Source organism: Protopterus annectens, chromosome 7.part0 (genome assembly GCF_019279795.1).
Source record: "Protopterus annectens isolate FY-2018-M chromosome 7.part0, PAN1.0, whole genome shotgun sequence".
NCBI classification, from domain to species: Eukaryota; Metazoa; Chordata; order Ceratodontiformes; family Protopteridae; genus Protopterus; species Protopterus annectens.
Genome location: NC_056739.1, coordinates 1,064,583,690 through 1,064,599,232, shown reverse-complemented (window position 1 = coordinate 1,064,599,232; position 15,543 = coordinate 1,064,583,690). Strand labels below are relative to the sequence as shown.

Here is a 15,543-nt window from a genome sequence, read left to right as displayed (position 1 = left end):
ATCCAAAGAAGAAAAAAGCATTGGAACACTCAAAATCTTTTATTTAAAAGTCGTAAGTTAAAACATCACATGAAAGTTAGAACTTTCACCATCAAGGCTTCTTCAGGCGAATACATCTTAACAGTTGCAGTCATTACTTAAATAATTAATAAAATCATGACATAATTTCAAACCCTTTGGTCTAATTCTCTTAAGTAAGGTTTTAAAGTGAAACTGTCATTTAGTCCTGGTAGTATATGGGACTTCATTCGCAAAATCCATTTAATGTCCTCATTTTCTGTTAACAACTTCACATTACCTCCCCTCAGAGGTTTATAAACCACTTTTAAAATCATAAATTTAAATATATGTTGATCATCTCTATTCAAAATGTGCTTACTTAATGCATTTGTTAACAACTTACGTTTAATGTCACTAATATGGCCTGCTATATGTTCTTTACATTTCCTATTAGTCATGCCTATGTAATAACAATTCATGGCTTCACCCGCATTAAGGTGCACCAGTCAGGTGGCTGGTTGAAGGCATCATCACTTCCAGCAAAGGAATATCGCCAGCGACATTTCATACATACTAAGACATACTCGGAGGCTCTGAGTAAAAATTTACCTAAACAGCAGAGGCCTCCAAAGCAGACACCCAAGCAACTGCAAACTAAATACACCACACAAACAACACATAAACAACAAAATCAGTGTGCAAAGCAGTCACTGCCCTTAAGGCCAAATACAACACCAAACATACTTGTCATAGGTGACTCCATAGTCAGACACACTGACGTCCCGCTCACCAGACTGAGTAAGGAGAAGGTCACAGTAAGCTGCCTGTCGGGCGCTAGAATCCGCCACATAACACAAGCACTCAGGTCTCTCAACAGCAGGTACAAGTACGACTCAGTCATTGTCCACGCTGGTGTCACCGACCTGAGACCTACCTCCTTGGACTACATGAAAAGAGACATTGAGGAGCTCTCTGATTATGTAGCCCAGGCAGGTATGACCCTGACCTTGAGCAGTATCCTACCTTCACCTAGAATGATGCCACAATACAGTGATAAGATGATCAGCTTTAATAATTGGCTTAAATTCTGGTGTCATTCAAAGGGGATCCAATGTCTGTCTGCCTGGGATGACATGCTGGACAAGCCACGCTGCTCAAGGGACGGCTTGCACCTGTCACCCCTAGGCTTCCGGATATTGGCAAAGGCTCTTGCCACCCCCATAGTGCCTTTTTTAGGCAAGGCTCAAATTCTAAACCTACCACCCTAGAACACAAAAAAGTAAAAAACTAAAGGTAATGCTGCTCAATGCCAGAAGTCTCAATCTCAAGATGCACGCACTGAGGCCCTTCTCAGTATGGAGAACATCGATGTCTGTGCTGTGACAGAAACCTGGTTCAAGGCTCCTGAGAGCACCCCAGCACTAGCAGGTTTCACCTCATATCATGCGTTCCGCCCCAAAATCCAGACAACACCAAGAAAGGAGGGTGTCCATATTCATAAAGGACACCCACACCTCAAGGTTGGTGGCAACGCACGATGCATCGGAGACCATCCAGGTGAAATTAACCATAGGCAAGACTGCTCTGCAATTTGTAGCATGTTACAGGCCACCCTCTCAAACTCAGGAACCTCACATGGCCTTCCTGAAAACAATGGAGGGGATAAATGTATCTCCAAACACCATCATACTAGGTGACTTCAACTACCCTAATATAGACTGGGAACACTACTCAAGCCCAAAGGTTCCTGGAGTTCATAAACTCAAATGCCATGGAACAACTAGTCACCATCCCCACAAGAGGAGAAAACATACTTGATCTCATCATCACGAACATGGGATCACAATGTTCAACACCGGAAGTATACCCCTCACTGGTGAGATCAGATCATAAACTAATCTCGCTGGAGGTCCTCATCCCGCCCCACCTGAAACAAAAAGACCACAGTGAAAACTTCTCAAAAGCCGACTTCACACTTCTAAAAACTAGTGTGGTCTCCTTTAAGGCCCCTGAGCCAGTGGTAAACATTACTCAAACCGCTGAATCACTTACAAATGCCTTCTACCAGCACCTACAGGACTGCATGGATCAGGCAATCCCAAACAAAACTAAGACTCTTTGTACCAAAGGCAAGCGTCCAGTCTGGTGGACCCCAGCCATAAACAAGCTCTACAACAAAAGGAGGAAGCTACTACAAGATAGAGCAAAATCCTTGAAAGGTAAGACACCTTTGATCATTATAAGTAAAAAACTAAGAGCTCTCATAAAATCATCCAAGGCAAATTTTGAGAGAAAAATCACCAAGGATTCAAAAGACAATCATAAGGCCTTCTTTAGCTATGTTAGAAACCTAGGAGGAAACTCTCAGATATGCTCAGAATTAGTTCAAAATGATGTGAAGATTACTGAACCTGCACACATTGCCAACATACTGGCTGACAGGTTCAGTGCAAACTTCTCCCCCCCCTCCCCCCCAAAAGGAGAGATATCTATACCAGAGGATTGTAGCCCCCCAAACATCTCCAATGCCCAGGTGAGAACTGCTCTCTCCAAAGCAAAAAACACAGCATCCATGGGACCGGATGGTGTCCCCGGCTGTGTGCTCCATGAACTCAATGAGGAATTAAACCCGCAGTTAGGACAGCTGTTTAATCTTAGCCTCACCTCAGGATACGTACCCAAGGAGTGGCGACGCGACTGTGGTCCCACTTCACAAGGGCGGTGCCTCCACCGACGCTGGAAATTACCGTCCCATTAGCTTGACAAGCCTTATCTGCAAAGCCATGGAGAGGATCATAATGGAACTCATAAATAAAGACATAGGGAACTTGCAGACTTTGGATCCAACCCAGTTTGGCTTTGTCAAAGGCAGATCATGCCTTTTAAACTTGGTTGACTTTTTCGAGACAGTCACCAAGGCCATTGATGAGGAAAGGCAGTCCATACAGCCTACCTTGACCTGGCAAAGGCCTTCACACAATACCCCACTCAGGTATCATCAAAAACTCATCAGCTTGAATGTAAACCCATACATCACAAGATGGGTTGCAAACTGGCTAAGTGACAGAACCCACAGGGTCAGAGTTGCTGGAGCCATGTCAGACTCAAAGCCTGTCACAAGTGGTGTCCCACAGGGCTCAGTCCTGGGTCCACTCTTGTTCGGCATCTACTTTTCTGAAGTACAAGCAAACACAGGAGGGTTATGGCTGACAAAGTTTGCAGATGACTGCAAACTGGGCACCATAGTCGAAAACACATCTGACACAGATATCCTTCAGAAGGGCCTCACAGAAACGGAAAACTGGTGCCAGAGCCATGGCCTAAAGTTAAATGCCAAGAAATGCATAGTCATACCCTTCGGGAAAACAAGGTTACCCCTAGCTACCATATAGGTGGCAATCCACTGAGCACAGAAGAAGTCATCAGGGATCTGGGGACCCAAGTTGACAGTAGCCTTTCATTTGACACTCATGTTGCTAAAGTAGTTAGGAAAACCTTCTACATTGCCCACCTGATCATGAAGGGATTCACATCTAGATCAAGGGAGGTCATCGCCCCCCTGTACTCATCACTCATTAGACCTATGATTGAGTACAATGCCCCATTCGGAATGTATCTGACCAGACACCTGCAGCAGCTGGAAAGGCCCCAAAAGTTCCTCACCAAAAGGATAAAGGGTCTCCAAAATATGTCTTATGCTGCCCGACTGAAAGAACTCCAGCTCTATTCAGTCTCATACCGCTTGCTCAGAGGTGACCTGTGCCTGACATATAAGGCCATGTCAAACCCTGATTTGATGAATATGCTTCACCTCAAAAATCTAGATCCCTCAGAACCACAAGGGCGGGAGACTTAAACCTTGACACGGTTATTAATAGAACATGCTGGAGGGACAGATTCATCACCCAGAGACTCCCTATGCTGTGGAACAAAATCCCGGTACATGTGAGGCAGAGCACCTCGCTGGCCTTGTTCAAGAGGAATCTTGACCAATGGATGGGGGATTGCAGATATACCCCAGGGATTACTTCAGTGTCACTGCTTGACAGAGGCACAGCAAAATAATAGGCATAGTTTTATTCAAACTAAAGGGGTGGCGAAAGCCAAATAACTATGGGCTAGGCTTATAAATGCCCTTGGGCAGATAGCCTAGTATGAACCTATGAACCTATGAACCTATACCAGTCTGACTGCAGTTAGCCCATTATTCTGCATAGGTTTACCTGGTTAAGCAGCAGCTCAGAAAAGTGCTAACCTCAACAGGTGGTGGTAGAAGCACGCCTGTTTTAGTGGCTGGAAGCATTATTAGCTTTTTGTCTGGACAGTTTACTCCATTTACAGAAGTGCCGGAGATCACCTTCTGATGAAGACTTGCCTTTGTTGAAAACGTACAGATTGGTTTGGCATTATTTTGTGATTTTCAATAAAAGATCCTTTTAAGAAGGAATCCTGGTTTCCGACCTCTATTTAGACACTCCTTGCAAGTCTTAATTTTGGCTATGTAATAACAGTCAGACTCTTCACACTTAGCCATATAGACTAAGTTACTGTTATTACAATTTCCATAGGCTTGAAGTATAAATTCACCTTTAGTTACAGGATGTCTTATTGATTTGCTAGTATATAGATGTTTACAATAAACGCAGTTATTACATCTATATGTACCATGCTTGTGTCTAAAACCAGTAAAAAACTCTTAGGTTTCTCCTTATAGCATAGTGTCTGTTTTAATGTACTGTTTAGTTTACAACCAAATGCAGGTCCATCTGTGACAATTTCTTGTAAACCATGAACATCCCTTAGGATTTCCCAATGTTTCGCTATTATACTCTTAACTGCTGAAGTGTTTTGATTATAAGTAAGCATGCATCTAGTCTTATTCTTTCTGTGTTATATCCTTTCATTTTCTTGATGTCGATTACTAAAATAATGAATTACTTTGTGCTTTAAATACTGCTGTTTAACCTCATCATGTGCTTTATCTACTGTTCTACTTGAATATCCCCTTTCAATAAATTCCAAACCCATATTTTCTAACTGATCATTCAACATATCACGTTGTGTATTTAACCTCAGCACTCTCATAATCTGATTTGAGACAATATTTTCAAACATAAAAGGGGTGCATACTGTTGCTGTGTAGGTAATTATTCCGCTTCGCTTCCTTCTTATACATTTCAGTGTGTACTTCTCCACTTCCCTTTCTTATTAGCAAAACATCCAAAAATGCAATTTGTTCCAACGAATGTTCATGTTTAAATTTCAAAAAAAGAGGTACTTTCATTTACATATCCCTTATTAAAAAAAGGTCGTCCACAAAATGCTTATAAAACACAATGTGCTCCCTATACATATTAGATGTAGATAATATATACCTATCCTCCCATACATACATAACTATGTTTGCATGGGTGTTAGCAACACTTGTACCCATCGCCACACCCTTTTGTTGATAATACATTTTAGTGTGAAATAAAAACACATTGTTAGTTAGTACTAATCTCAACATCTCACATAGCATATTAATTTTCTGCACATTATAGCCAGAAAAATTCTCTAAAAATGTCTTAACATATAGATGTAATAACTGTGTTTATTGTAAACATCTGTATACTAGCAAATCAATAAGACATCCTGTAACTAAAGATGAATTTATACTTCAAGCTTATGGAAATTGTAATACCATTAACTTAGTCTATATGGCTAAATGTGAACAGTGTGATTGTTATTACATAGGCATGACTAATAGGAAGTTTAAAGAACATATAGCAGGCCATATTAGTGACATTAAATGTAAGCTGTTAACAAATGCATTAAGTAAGCACATTTTGAATAGAGGTGATCAGCATATATTTAAATTTATGATTTTAAAAGTGGTTTATAAACCTCTGAAGGGGAGGTGATGTGAAGTTGTTAACAGAAAATGAGGAAATTAAATGGATTTTGCGAATGAAGTACCATATACCACCAGGACTAAATGACAGTTTCACTTTAAAACCTTTCTTAAGAGAATTACACAAAAAGGTTTGAAATTATGTCATGTGATTTTTATTAATTATTTAAGTAATGACTGCAACTGTTAAGATGTATTCTCCCGTAGAAGCTTGATGGTGAATGTTCTTTCATGTGAAGTTTTAACTTGCAACTTTTAAATAAAAGATTTTGAGTGTTCCAGTGCTTTTTTCTTCTTTGGATATCTTGATATGTCTATGGTATTTGATAAAATGTTTTATGATCACATAATAGGCAAAGTGTGTAGGCTAAAGGTCAAGCTATGTATAACTGTTTGGACAGAAAGATGGCTGACCACTAGGCAGCAAGCAGTCATAACAGAAGGACAAAAGTCAACATGGAAGAGCACCAATGCAGGGGTGCCACCTGGTTTCATATTGTGACCAGTGCTGTTTATTTTGCTATTTTCTGGTTTACCCAATAGCACTAAATTTCTGGATATGTAAGTATGCAGATGACAGCAACATAGGAGAAAAACTTAAAAAACTGAAGATTTAACCCAATTAAATGCATATTCTTGATGAAATCAAAACATGGCTTGAAAACAAGGATGCAATATTTAATATAAATAAGTGAAATATAGTTCTACATGGTACAAATATAGGCCTACAAATCTGGAGTAGAAGGACTTATCTCTGTGTGAATACATAGAGAATATGAGTATCACTACTGGTAAAGGACTCATCTTCTAAGAATCCCATAATGAATATAAGGCAAAAAGCAATAAAATGTAAGCCTAATCATGAACAGAATAACTTTGAGAAATGAAGCTACATTACTTACAGTACAAAAGCCACTTATCAAACTAATTATAGAGCACAACTTAGTCTTTTATAGCATGACATTAGTGGATTTGGTTCTATAAGAAATTATCAAATGTAGGTTCACCAACAACTAAAAAGTGTTAAACATCTGGATTACTTTAATAGGTTGAAGAAATTAAATTTATTCAGCATATTACACAGGCTTGTATGAAACACATTTGCTTGGCATTTAAAACAGTGAATAATTATTTACAAATGGATGATGTACGTCTAACACTGGATAAACAATACCACAAAAGTAGGAACAGAGGTCATTATACAAAGTGGCTATAAATAAATACTAAAAAAGGAAATCACTTTGTCTCTCAATCCATCTCAAAGCTGTGGAATAGATTAGCCAGTGAAGTTAAGACTGTGGAAACTTTAACTATCATTAGGAAACATAGATGAATATAGGGTAGACAGAAAAATGGGTGTTTGGACTACAGGAAGCTGTGTTTTAGGACCTGACTACAGTGGTGACATAACTTATGAACATACGAGTAAAATGAAAGGCTTCAGGGATCAATTTTACTCTTTTCTGTAATCATACGTTAATCTGTATTCAATGTCATATTTCCAGAGTTCTACAATTTCTTGCAGTCTATTTTAAACAAGAAAAAAGCAATATAAGAAATTTGCTTTTCTCTATCTTGATTTTCCTGGAATTAACCAACACCATTGATTTAGTTACTTTCTTCGTTATTGAGAAGATAGCAGTATGTCAGATACTTTATTTGCAAATGAAAAATAGAAGTATGGACAGTATGACAAAGTTAATGCATATATGTTCTTTACTGAACTTCTGATAGGTGGACAGATTCTGTTACCACTTCAATGCTTTCTGACAGCAGGCATTAAACTCTACCTCTGACACAGGGAATCAGTATTTCAGCATGTATTCATCCAAAAATAACATAAATTGTATGTATGACTGAGGTGGAAGTAGAAAAGGAAATAACTAGAATATCTGCTCTAGATGGCTGCCTTAATGTCAAGCCAAAGGGCACTGCTGGGTGCAGGAAGTCCTTAAAGGTACTGCCAGAATTTTGCATATTATTTTTCATGTCTTCACAGAAACGGTAAACACCTCAAAGATATAGACAAAGACTTCCCAGTACAGAACTAAACTACTCAGGAACTACATTTCAATTCAAAAGTGATTCTAGCAAATGAAGCATGGTGCTAGAACCAGCATTAAAGGAATGTAAGAGTTGCTGTACAACTAACACCTGTAAATCATTAATAATATTCATGAAGAGAGGGTCATATCACAAATGTAGCATATAAATCAATAGCAAACTGAGCACTGCTATTCTATGTAATATAAGACATCGAAAAATCACTCACCAATGCATGATAATCTGTCAGAAGTGGCCTGGTATCCCATATTACAAGCACAGTGGTAACTTCCAATTACATTAACACAGCGGCCATGTCTGCAAAGGCTGTCACTTAGCAAGCATTCGTCAATATCTGTAAGAAAGGCAAAGACAACTTTCATTCATAGTGAAGCATAGATTTTTATTAGGTATCTTGCCAACAAAAATTACCTCCGCTAGGCATGTTCTCGCATGAGGAGAAACTTGAATTTAATAGGTATCTTGCCAACAAAAATAAGCTTACCTAAGCATGATCTCCCATCAGGAGAAACTTGATGACCTTTAGGGCAACTGCAGCGGTAACTTCCTTCAGTGTTAATACATGTGCCTCCACGACAAAGAAGAACATCCCGTTCACACTCATTGATATCTGCAAATAAAGTTAAATAAATAATATTTATTATAACTTTGCATTTAAACCTTAAAGCCTAAACAGTGTCTAATGCTTTTTTCAGTCAATAAGCAATAACACAAACAGTAATCTCTTGCCCACCCACTGTCACAGTAACATTTTTCTGTACATTAAATCAGTTTCAACTAACTCCCACCCAAACCAAAATCACCAAACAAGATCAAAACAGACTTTTTGAAATTCAAAAGCTAATATGAATAATATAATGCTTTTTTTTGGTAAGAAGATGGACTCTACCACCCTACAGACTTTGAATTTCTTCCATTAAAAGAGTAGTGAAGAAAAATAAAGGATCACATTTTCTCTACAACTGGGTTATCAATTAGGTAGTTCAAAAAGTAAGCGCAGCACAAATGTATCTAAATAACAGAAACCCAGCTAGGGCAGAAGAGATAATCCTAAAGGTAAACAGGAATAGACTATGCTGGAGGCTTTACTGAGTGGATGTTCAGTTGGCAGTTCAGCAGGCAAATGGAATGGCCTTTTGGTTTTGATTGTGTTAACTTTAATGACCAGACACATGCATATTCTAACTCTGTTACTTTGAAGTTCTCTTGGGAAGTATGGCACCCAGAAGGGCATCACAGACGTAAAATGAAATTAAAAGAATAATGCCCTTCTTCTTCTTCTGAGTTCTCAGAAGATTGAGAACATGAAGGAAAAAGGCATTTGACAAGGGAAGGTTTTTGTATAATTTGTCAAAATTGCTGTTGCAGATGATGAGTACAGTGTATATACCCATTGATGTGACAGGCTCTTACATCATTGTATGCCTTGCTTGTGGAAAAGACTTTCCTTGCATAGGCTCTCCCTGCCTACAAAACCAAACTTGATGATTGAAAGGTTGATTGTAAATTTATAATGGAAATATGCCGTAACAGTTTACTCCCTAGTAGGAATTAACAGCCTTACCTTTTAAGTGACGTGTCTAAGGTTCCTGATGGCCACTCAGGCTTCAAGGTAAATAAAAAGCTATGACTCTATAAATATAAGTGCTAATGGTTGATTTACAACACCAAGAACTATGGCAGCTCTGAAAGATCTGTCCTTCAAATAATACTGTAAACTTATGTCTTATTTGCATTGAATGGCTGTGACTTCAACAGAAGTTAACTATCTCATATCATTTATCAAAAAGGGCAAGGAAACTACCTCAATATCCAGGTCACATTCACCAAATTAGTATAAATATAATCTTAGTGTGTCAAGACTACAAGGATCTCACAAACACTATCAGTAAAGCTGTGAGTGATTTAACAAGGTGTATTTTTCCTGCTCCCCTCAAAGCTAATGGCAGACATGCAAGGGGGTGAGGGTTATTTCTAGCAGGACACCTGAAAAGCTTACTGTTCAGAAGTTTAAAAGTTAAGGTATACCTCCACTGGGCTGTTCAGTGGTGTAGTGGATAGTATTGCTGTTTTCCACTGATATTTTCTTGAGGAATCAGCATATTCCCTCTGTGTAAATGTGGGTTATTGCCAGGGTCACAGCTTTCCTCTCACATACCAAAGCATGCCGAAAGGTGAAGAAAATATCATCCAAAATGTCCTATGTTTTTGTATGTGTGTGTGTGTGTGTGTGTGTGTGTGTGTGTGTGTGTGTGTGTGTGTGTGGTATGCATGTAGGTGTGTGTGCATCATGCAGTGAGCTGACATCTTGTCCAAGACTAGTTCTATACCTTATGCTTTTTAAAAGTATGACCCACACCCACCAAATTATTGAATAGGATACATCAGATATTCAAAAATGAATACAAGAATGATTAATAAAATGAAGTTATGTATTCACCATAACAATCCATCTGTGTTGACCATTTTCATTCCTCCTCAAACACTGGGTTCGGGTCCGACCCTCAGATCCCAATTGACTGCTTTTTCTACCTCGCGAAACACTGAAAGCTCTCAAGCTCCTCTCGTACCCATAATGTACTAACCCCCCTCCTTACTTCACATCTTGTTGTCAGTCCTTCAAGCTAATCAATTAGAGAAAAGGAAGATGACAGTATCTGAATCTCAGTAATGGAACATTGGTTCCTATAGCATCATGTAACCCTTCCAGAAGTCAGACTGGTAGGGGGTTGGAGGGAGGGAAATTGAGGAAGATTGAAAATGGACAACACACATGGAACATTATGGTGAGTACAGCATCTATATTACCTTATCGAAAAGCTATAATATTGAATGGCTTTTCATCAAACCGGAAAAGCTGAAAGCTGAAAATAGCGAAAACACAAATAAGCAAATTCTTTTCCTGGGAAAGAAATCGCTAGTCCTACCACCAGCTACACACTAATCTAAACATAAGAAAGTGGAGGGCTTTGCCCCCTACACCCCCCCCCCCAACTAAATATACCAACTCTGACATCGCACTACAGTGGGAAAAAGGGCAAACTCACAAGGATGGCCAAGGGTTTCTTTCCCAGGAAACAAATTTGCTCAATCGTGTTTTCACTATTTTCAGCTTTCGACGAAAAGCCATTCGATGAAAAGCAGCCTGATATTATGGCTTTTCTATAAGGTAATAGGAACCTGTGAGTACATAAAGTCTTTATCTGATGTTATCAATTTTAATTCATTCTTCAACCATTGGGACAGAGTCCCAGCTACCTAAATCCCGGGAGGACCCTAAGGAAGAATATTCCTGAGCACCGCTGAGAAATGCTGCTATTCCCCCTAGAGACTGGATCTAATTTCTAATGAGCAATAATGGTGTGAGGACTGGCCCAAGTTGCAGCTGCGCAGACATCATTCAAGGATGATCTGGATAGAAAAAAAACTGAGGAATTTGCCACTGACCTGGTGGAATTAGCTTTTGAAGGTTTTTGCAAGGACAAGCCCAATTTCTTATACACAAATGATATTCAGTCAACCATTTAGATAAAGTCACTTTAGTAACTGGTTTGCCCAATTTTGTTTCTGACAAAGAAATAAATAATTGATCTGATTTTCTGAAAACTTTTGTCCTACGAAGATAAAAATGTAACTGTGAACATCAAGCAGATGTAGCAAATACCCTCCTTTGTTTGAAAAGTTTGGAAAGAAGACTGAGAGACTGATTGTTTGATTAATATTAGATTCTGACACCACCTTAGGAAAGAAGGATGGATTGGTTCGTAGAGATACCCTGTCCTTATGAAATATCAAATAAGGAGGCTTAGAAAACAGTGCTTGAATTTTGATATTTTTCTAGCAGAGGTAATTGCTAACAAAAATAGAGTTTTCCATGTCAAAAATTTTAAATCCCATTTAGCCAATGGTTCAAACAGTGGCTGAGTTAATGACTGTAAAAGGATATTTAAATCCCAGGGGGTGCAGGATCTTTTTAAGGGGGGGGTCTAAAAAGAAAGGTTTCTCTTAGAAATGCTTTAGAGAGTTTGGACAATGTCAAAGATGAATAAATAACTCCCATGTGAAAATTAGAAATGGCAGCTAGTTGCACTTTAACGGTAAAATAACTAGCTCCTTCATTAAAAATTGTTGCTTGGAACTCAAGTACTTTGGGAACTGGAGCAGAGAAGGGATCAATGCCTTTCTGCTGTGCCCAAAAAAAAACAATCTTTTCCATTTACTTTTGTAGCGTTTTCTAGTGGAAGCTTTGTGGGATGATAGAAGAATGTGACATACAGGCGAGGAGAGCTTGGTCTGTCTTGCTAGCAGTGAAATTAGAGAAACCATGTAGTCAACCTTAGGCCTAGAACATATGGTTGTATAAAGTCCATTGGGTGAGAAAGAAGGTCCAGAACTGGATCCAGAATCCACGGCGGGCAAAGTAGATGAGGCAAAAGAAAGGGAAACCAAATCTGACAAGGCCAATAAGGGGTAAAGAAGATGACTGTGCTTTTAAATCGAGATGCTTTCTGAAGAAATTTGGGGATTAGAGGGGTTGGGGGAAATGCACAGAGGAGACCGAGAGGCTAATCATGGAAAAGAACATCTCCCGGTGACTCTTGCTGTGTGGGAATCAGGGCAAAGAACCTGCTGCACTTGTTGTGGGGAGATGCAAAAAGACAGCAGGAAGGTTGGCCCCACTGACAGAATACCTCTTCCACCACTTTCTTGTTGAGAGACCACTCATAAGGCATTAGAATAGACCTTCTCAATTTATCCTCTATCACGTTGGATTTCCTGGGGATGTATGTTACTATCAGAAAATGATTGGATGACACTGCCCACTGCCACATTCTCAAAGTTTCTCGACATAGGGGTAAAATTTGATTCATCCTTGTTTTCCTTATGTACCACACTACTGACATATCGTCCATCTGAATTACAATGATCCCAGTGATGAGAGTGTCTTGGAAGGCCTGCAGCGCTAGGAAGACAGCTCTCATTTCCAGGACATTGATATGCAAACTGGCCCCTTTGGGGGACCATGCACCTTAGATTGTCTTTCCCAAGTAATGCCCCCTCCCACACACAACCTGGGAAGCATCTGTGGTCACTATTGCCTTGTGCTGAGGAAGACTGAAGGGGTGACCTTGAAGGACTTGTTCAAATTGCAATCACCACAGCAGGTAAGTTTTCTATGCCTGAGCTATGCTGATCTGGCTGGACAGATGATGGTAGAGGATAGAACACTGAGTTGCTAGGGTCCACTGAAGGTTTCTCATATGGTAATGGAACCAGGAGTATCACAGTGGACACTGACCCCAAAGCCTGAAGAATCTTTTTAGCTAAAAGAGAGGAATTTTGAATGATCTTTTTGACCTGGAAACATATCATTTGAACTCTATGTAGAAGAAGAGAGACTCTCAAGGAAATTGTGATGAACAAAGTTCATATGAACTGTAGTATTTGAGTTGGTTCTAGTTGAGATTTGTTGTCATTGATAGTAATTCACAGGTGAGAACATAATAGGAGTACGTAATCTTGGGCTTTGATCAGATGATGGCTGGTAGGAGCGGTTATGAGTCAGTCGTTCAAATATGGAAACACCTGGAATTCTTGCAGTCTCAAGTGAGCTGCTGTAACTGCCATGTATTTGATGAACACCCATGGGGCTGTGGTGAGAATAAAGGACAGAACTCTGAACTGATAATGACTTGCTCCCAACTGGAAGCCTAGGTATCTCCTGGACTGTCTGTTGATTTTTATGTGATTGTATGCATCCTGAAAATTTATCAAGTTCATCCAGTCGTCCTTGTGCAGAAAATGCAGCATGCACTGAACTTGATCATCTAAAACTTTGTGTACTGATCTGATTTGTTCAGATTGCTAAGATCCAAAATTGGTCTCCAGTCCCCTGTTTTCATTGGCACTAAAAAGAATCTTGAGTAAGTTCCGGACTCTTTCTGATCTGGGGGACTTCTTGGATGATGTTTTTTATCTAGCAGCTTTTTTTATTTCTAGTGATACTGCTTTCCTCTGATTTGGTGGAACTTTGTGAATTTTGCTTAATGTTGAGGGAAGGGGAAGGGAAAAGGGTATTATATAATGTCTGGAAATAATCCTTTGCACCCATGAATCTTTTGTAATCTCTAGCCAGGCTCTCTGGTGCAGGGATAACCAACCCCAACTGCCTCCAGAGTTGGACAATTGGGCCTTCTTTCTCTAGATCCTTGGTTCTTTATGCCACCTCTGCCGCCTGGATGGCATCTTCCATTAGTATTCCCTCCTCTGCCTCTGGGAGAACTACCTCAAACTGGGTCTTGGATGGGACCCAGGGACTTCTTAAAACACATTTTCCGACCACCTTGTTGATTCCTGGAAAAGGTCTTTTGCGGGGACAAAAAAATGTACACCAACGGCAGACATGTTTTTCCCTTCCTGCTCACACCTGGATAGTGTGTCCTTAACCTTGGGGGCCAAACAAAGAACTTCCATCAAAGGGGGCATTGAAGATAGAAGACATGAAGGGCTCCACAAAATCATACTGAACCCGCCGCCCTCGAGGTACCTTCAGCAACTTGAGAGATGAGCCTCATGGATGAACTGGAAATGGACTGTAGGGTAGCCAACTAGGAAGCAATCGAAAGTAATGGTCCCATAGATGGATTTGGTCAGTTCTTTAATCAAGTCCCTCTGGAGTCTGGCGAAGTGCACCAAACAGTTTAGTAAGTAAAGCACAAAGGTCGCTAAAACATAAACACACTTCCCCAATCTGTCCATTGCCCTAGACTCCCTGTTAGGGGGATGAACAGAGAAACTTTGCTATGCCAGTTCCTTCTTTGTGGCCAGCCCTATAACCATGGCATCAACTGGTGCTCCTTTGCTCTATCCAGCCTTTTGTAGATCAGCTCAATGGAGTCAGATTCCTTTCACATCCACCAAGAGACCAAATCAATAAGCTCATCAGCAGGCGGAGTCAACCAGGAAGCAGATGGGCCATCATCAAAGACTTCTAGGAATACTGATTCCTCTTGGGAAGGGTTATCAGCAGACCAACCACCCCTCTGTTTAAGGATCTCTGGTAAGTCTCCAAAGGAGACATCATCAGGTGGTGATCTTGGGGACATTTCCCCTTCATCAAAATCAGTATCTTCCATGATAAACTCTTGGGGAGACTCCAAGTGCCTCCTTTTGCACTTTCTCTTCCTAGGGACTTCTTCAGTGGGATGTTCTGGAGAAGTGTTAGAAGATATCAGTACACCCTGCTGGATGTACTGGAGACTTTGGGCTGGCTATCTTTGTGGAAGACAATGATTAGAGCCAGGATGAAAAGACAAGCGGGTTTGGGAAGATGGATCTGAGGAGGTTGGAAGCTTCCTTTCCCTTGAAGCAGAGAAAAATCTCTCCACCATCTCGAAGGCGGAATGCCTCGGAGAAAAAGAAACCGAAGGATGCGAGAAGACATGCTTCTGGACTGTCGGCACCTTCCAGCCCGAAGGCAAACCACTTGAGGCAGGGGTTGGAGCTGAGCTGTCCCCACAATTTCCATTTTTTTGCTATGTAATTTGCTCCTACCCTTTTCTAAAGAGTCTACTTCCTGTTTGTTT

General features: G+C 40.1%; 1 protein-coding gene across 3 annotated transcripts in view; it reads right to left on the bottom strand.

Moving 5' to 3' along the window:
* FBN1 (fibrillin 1) overlaps positions 1–15,543 on the bottom strand; it is a 4,097,759-nt gene that overhangs the window by 1,816,564 nt on the left and 2,265,652 nt on the right. For all 3 annotated transcript variants that reach the window (XM_044077620.1, XM_044077621.1, XM_044077622.1), the window contains exons 28-29: positions 8,442–8,567; positions 8,166–8,291 (exon numbers count right to left, since the gene is read on the bottom strand). In XM_044077620.1, the coding sequence (XP_043933555.1) occupies positions 8,166–8,291; positions 8,442–8,567 (252 nt within the window). The remainder of the gene's footprint in view (positions 1–8,165; positions 8,292–8,441; positions 8,568–15,543) is intronic.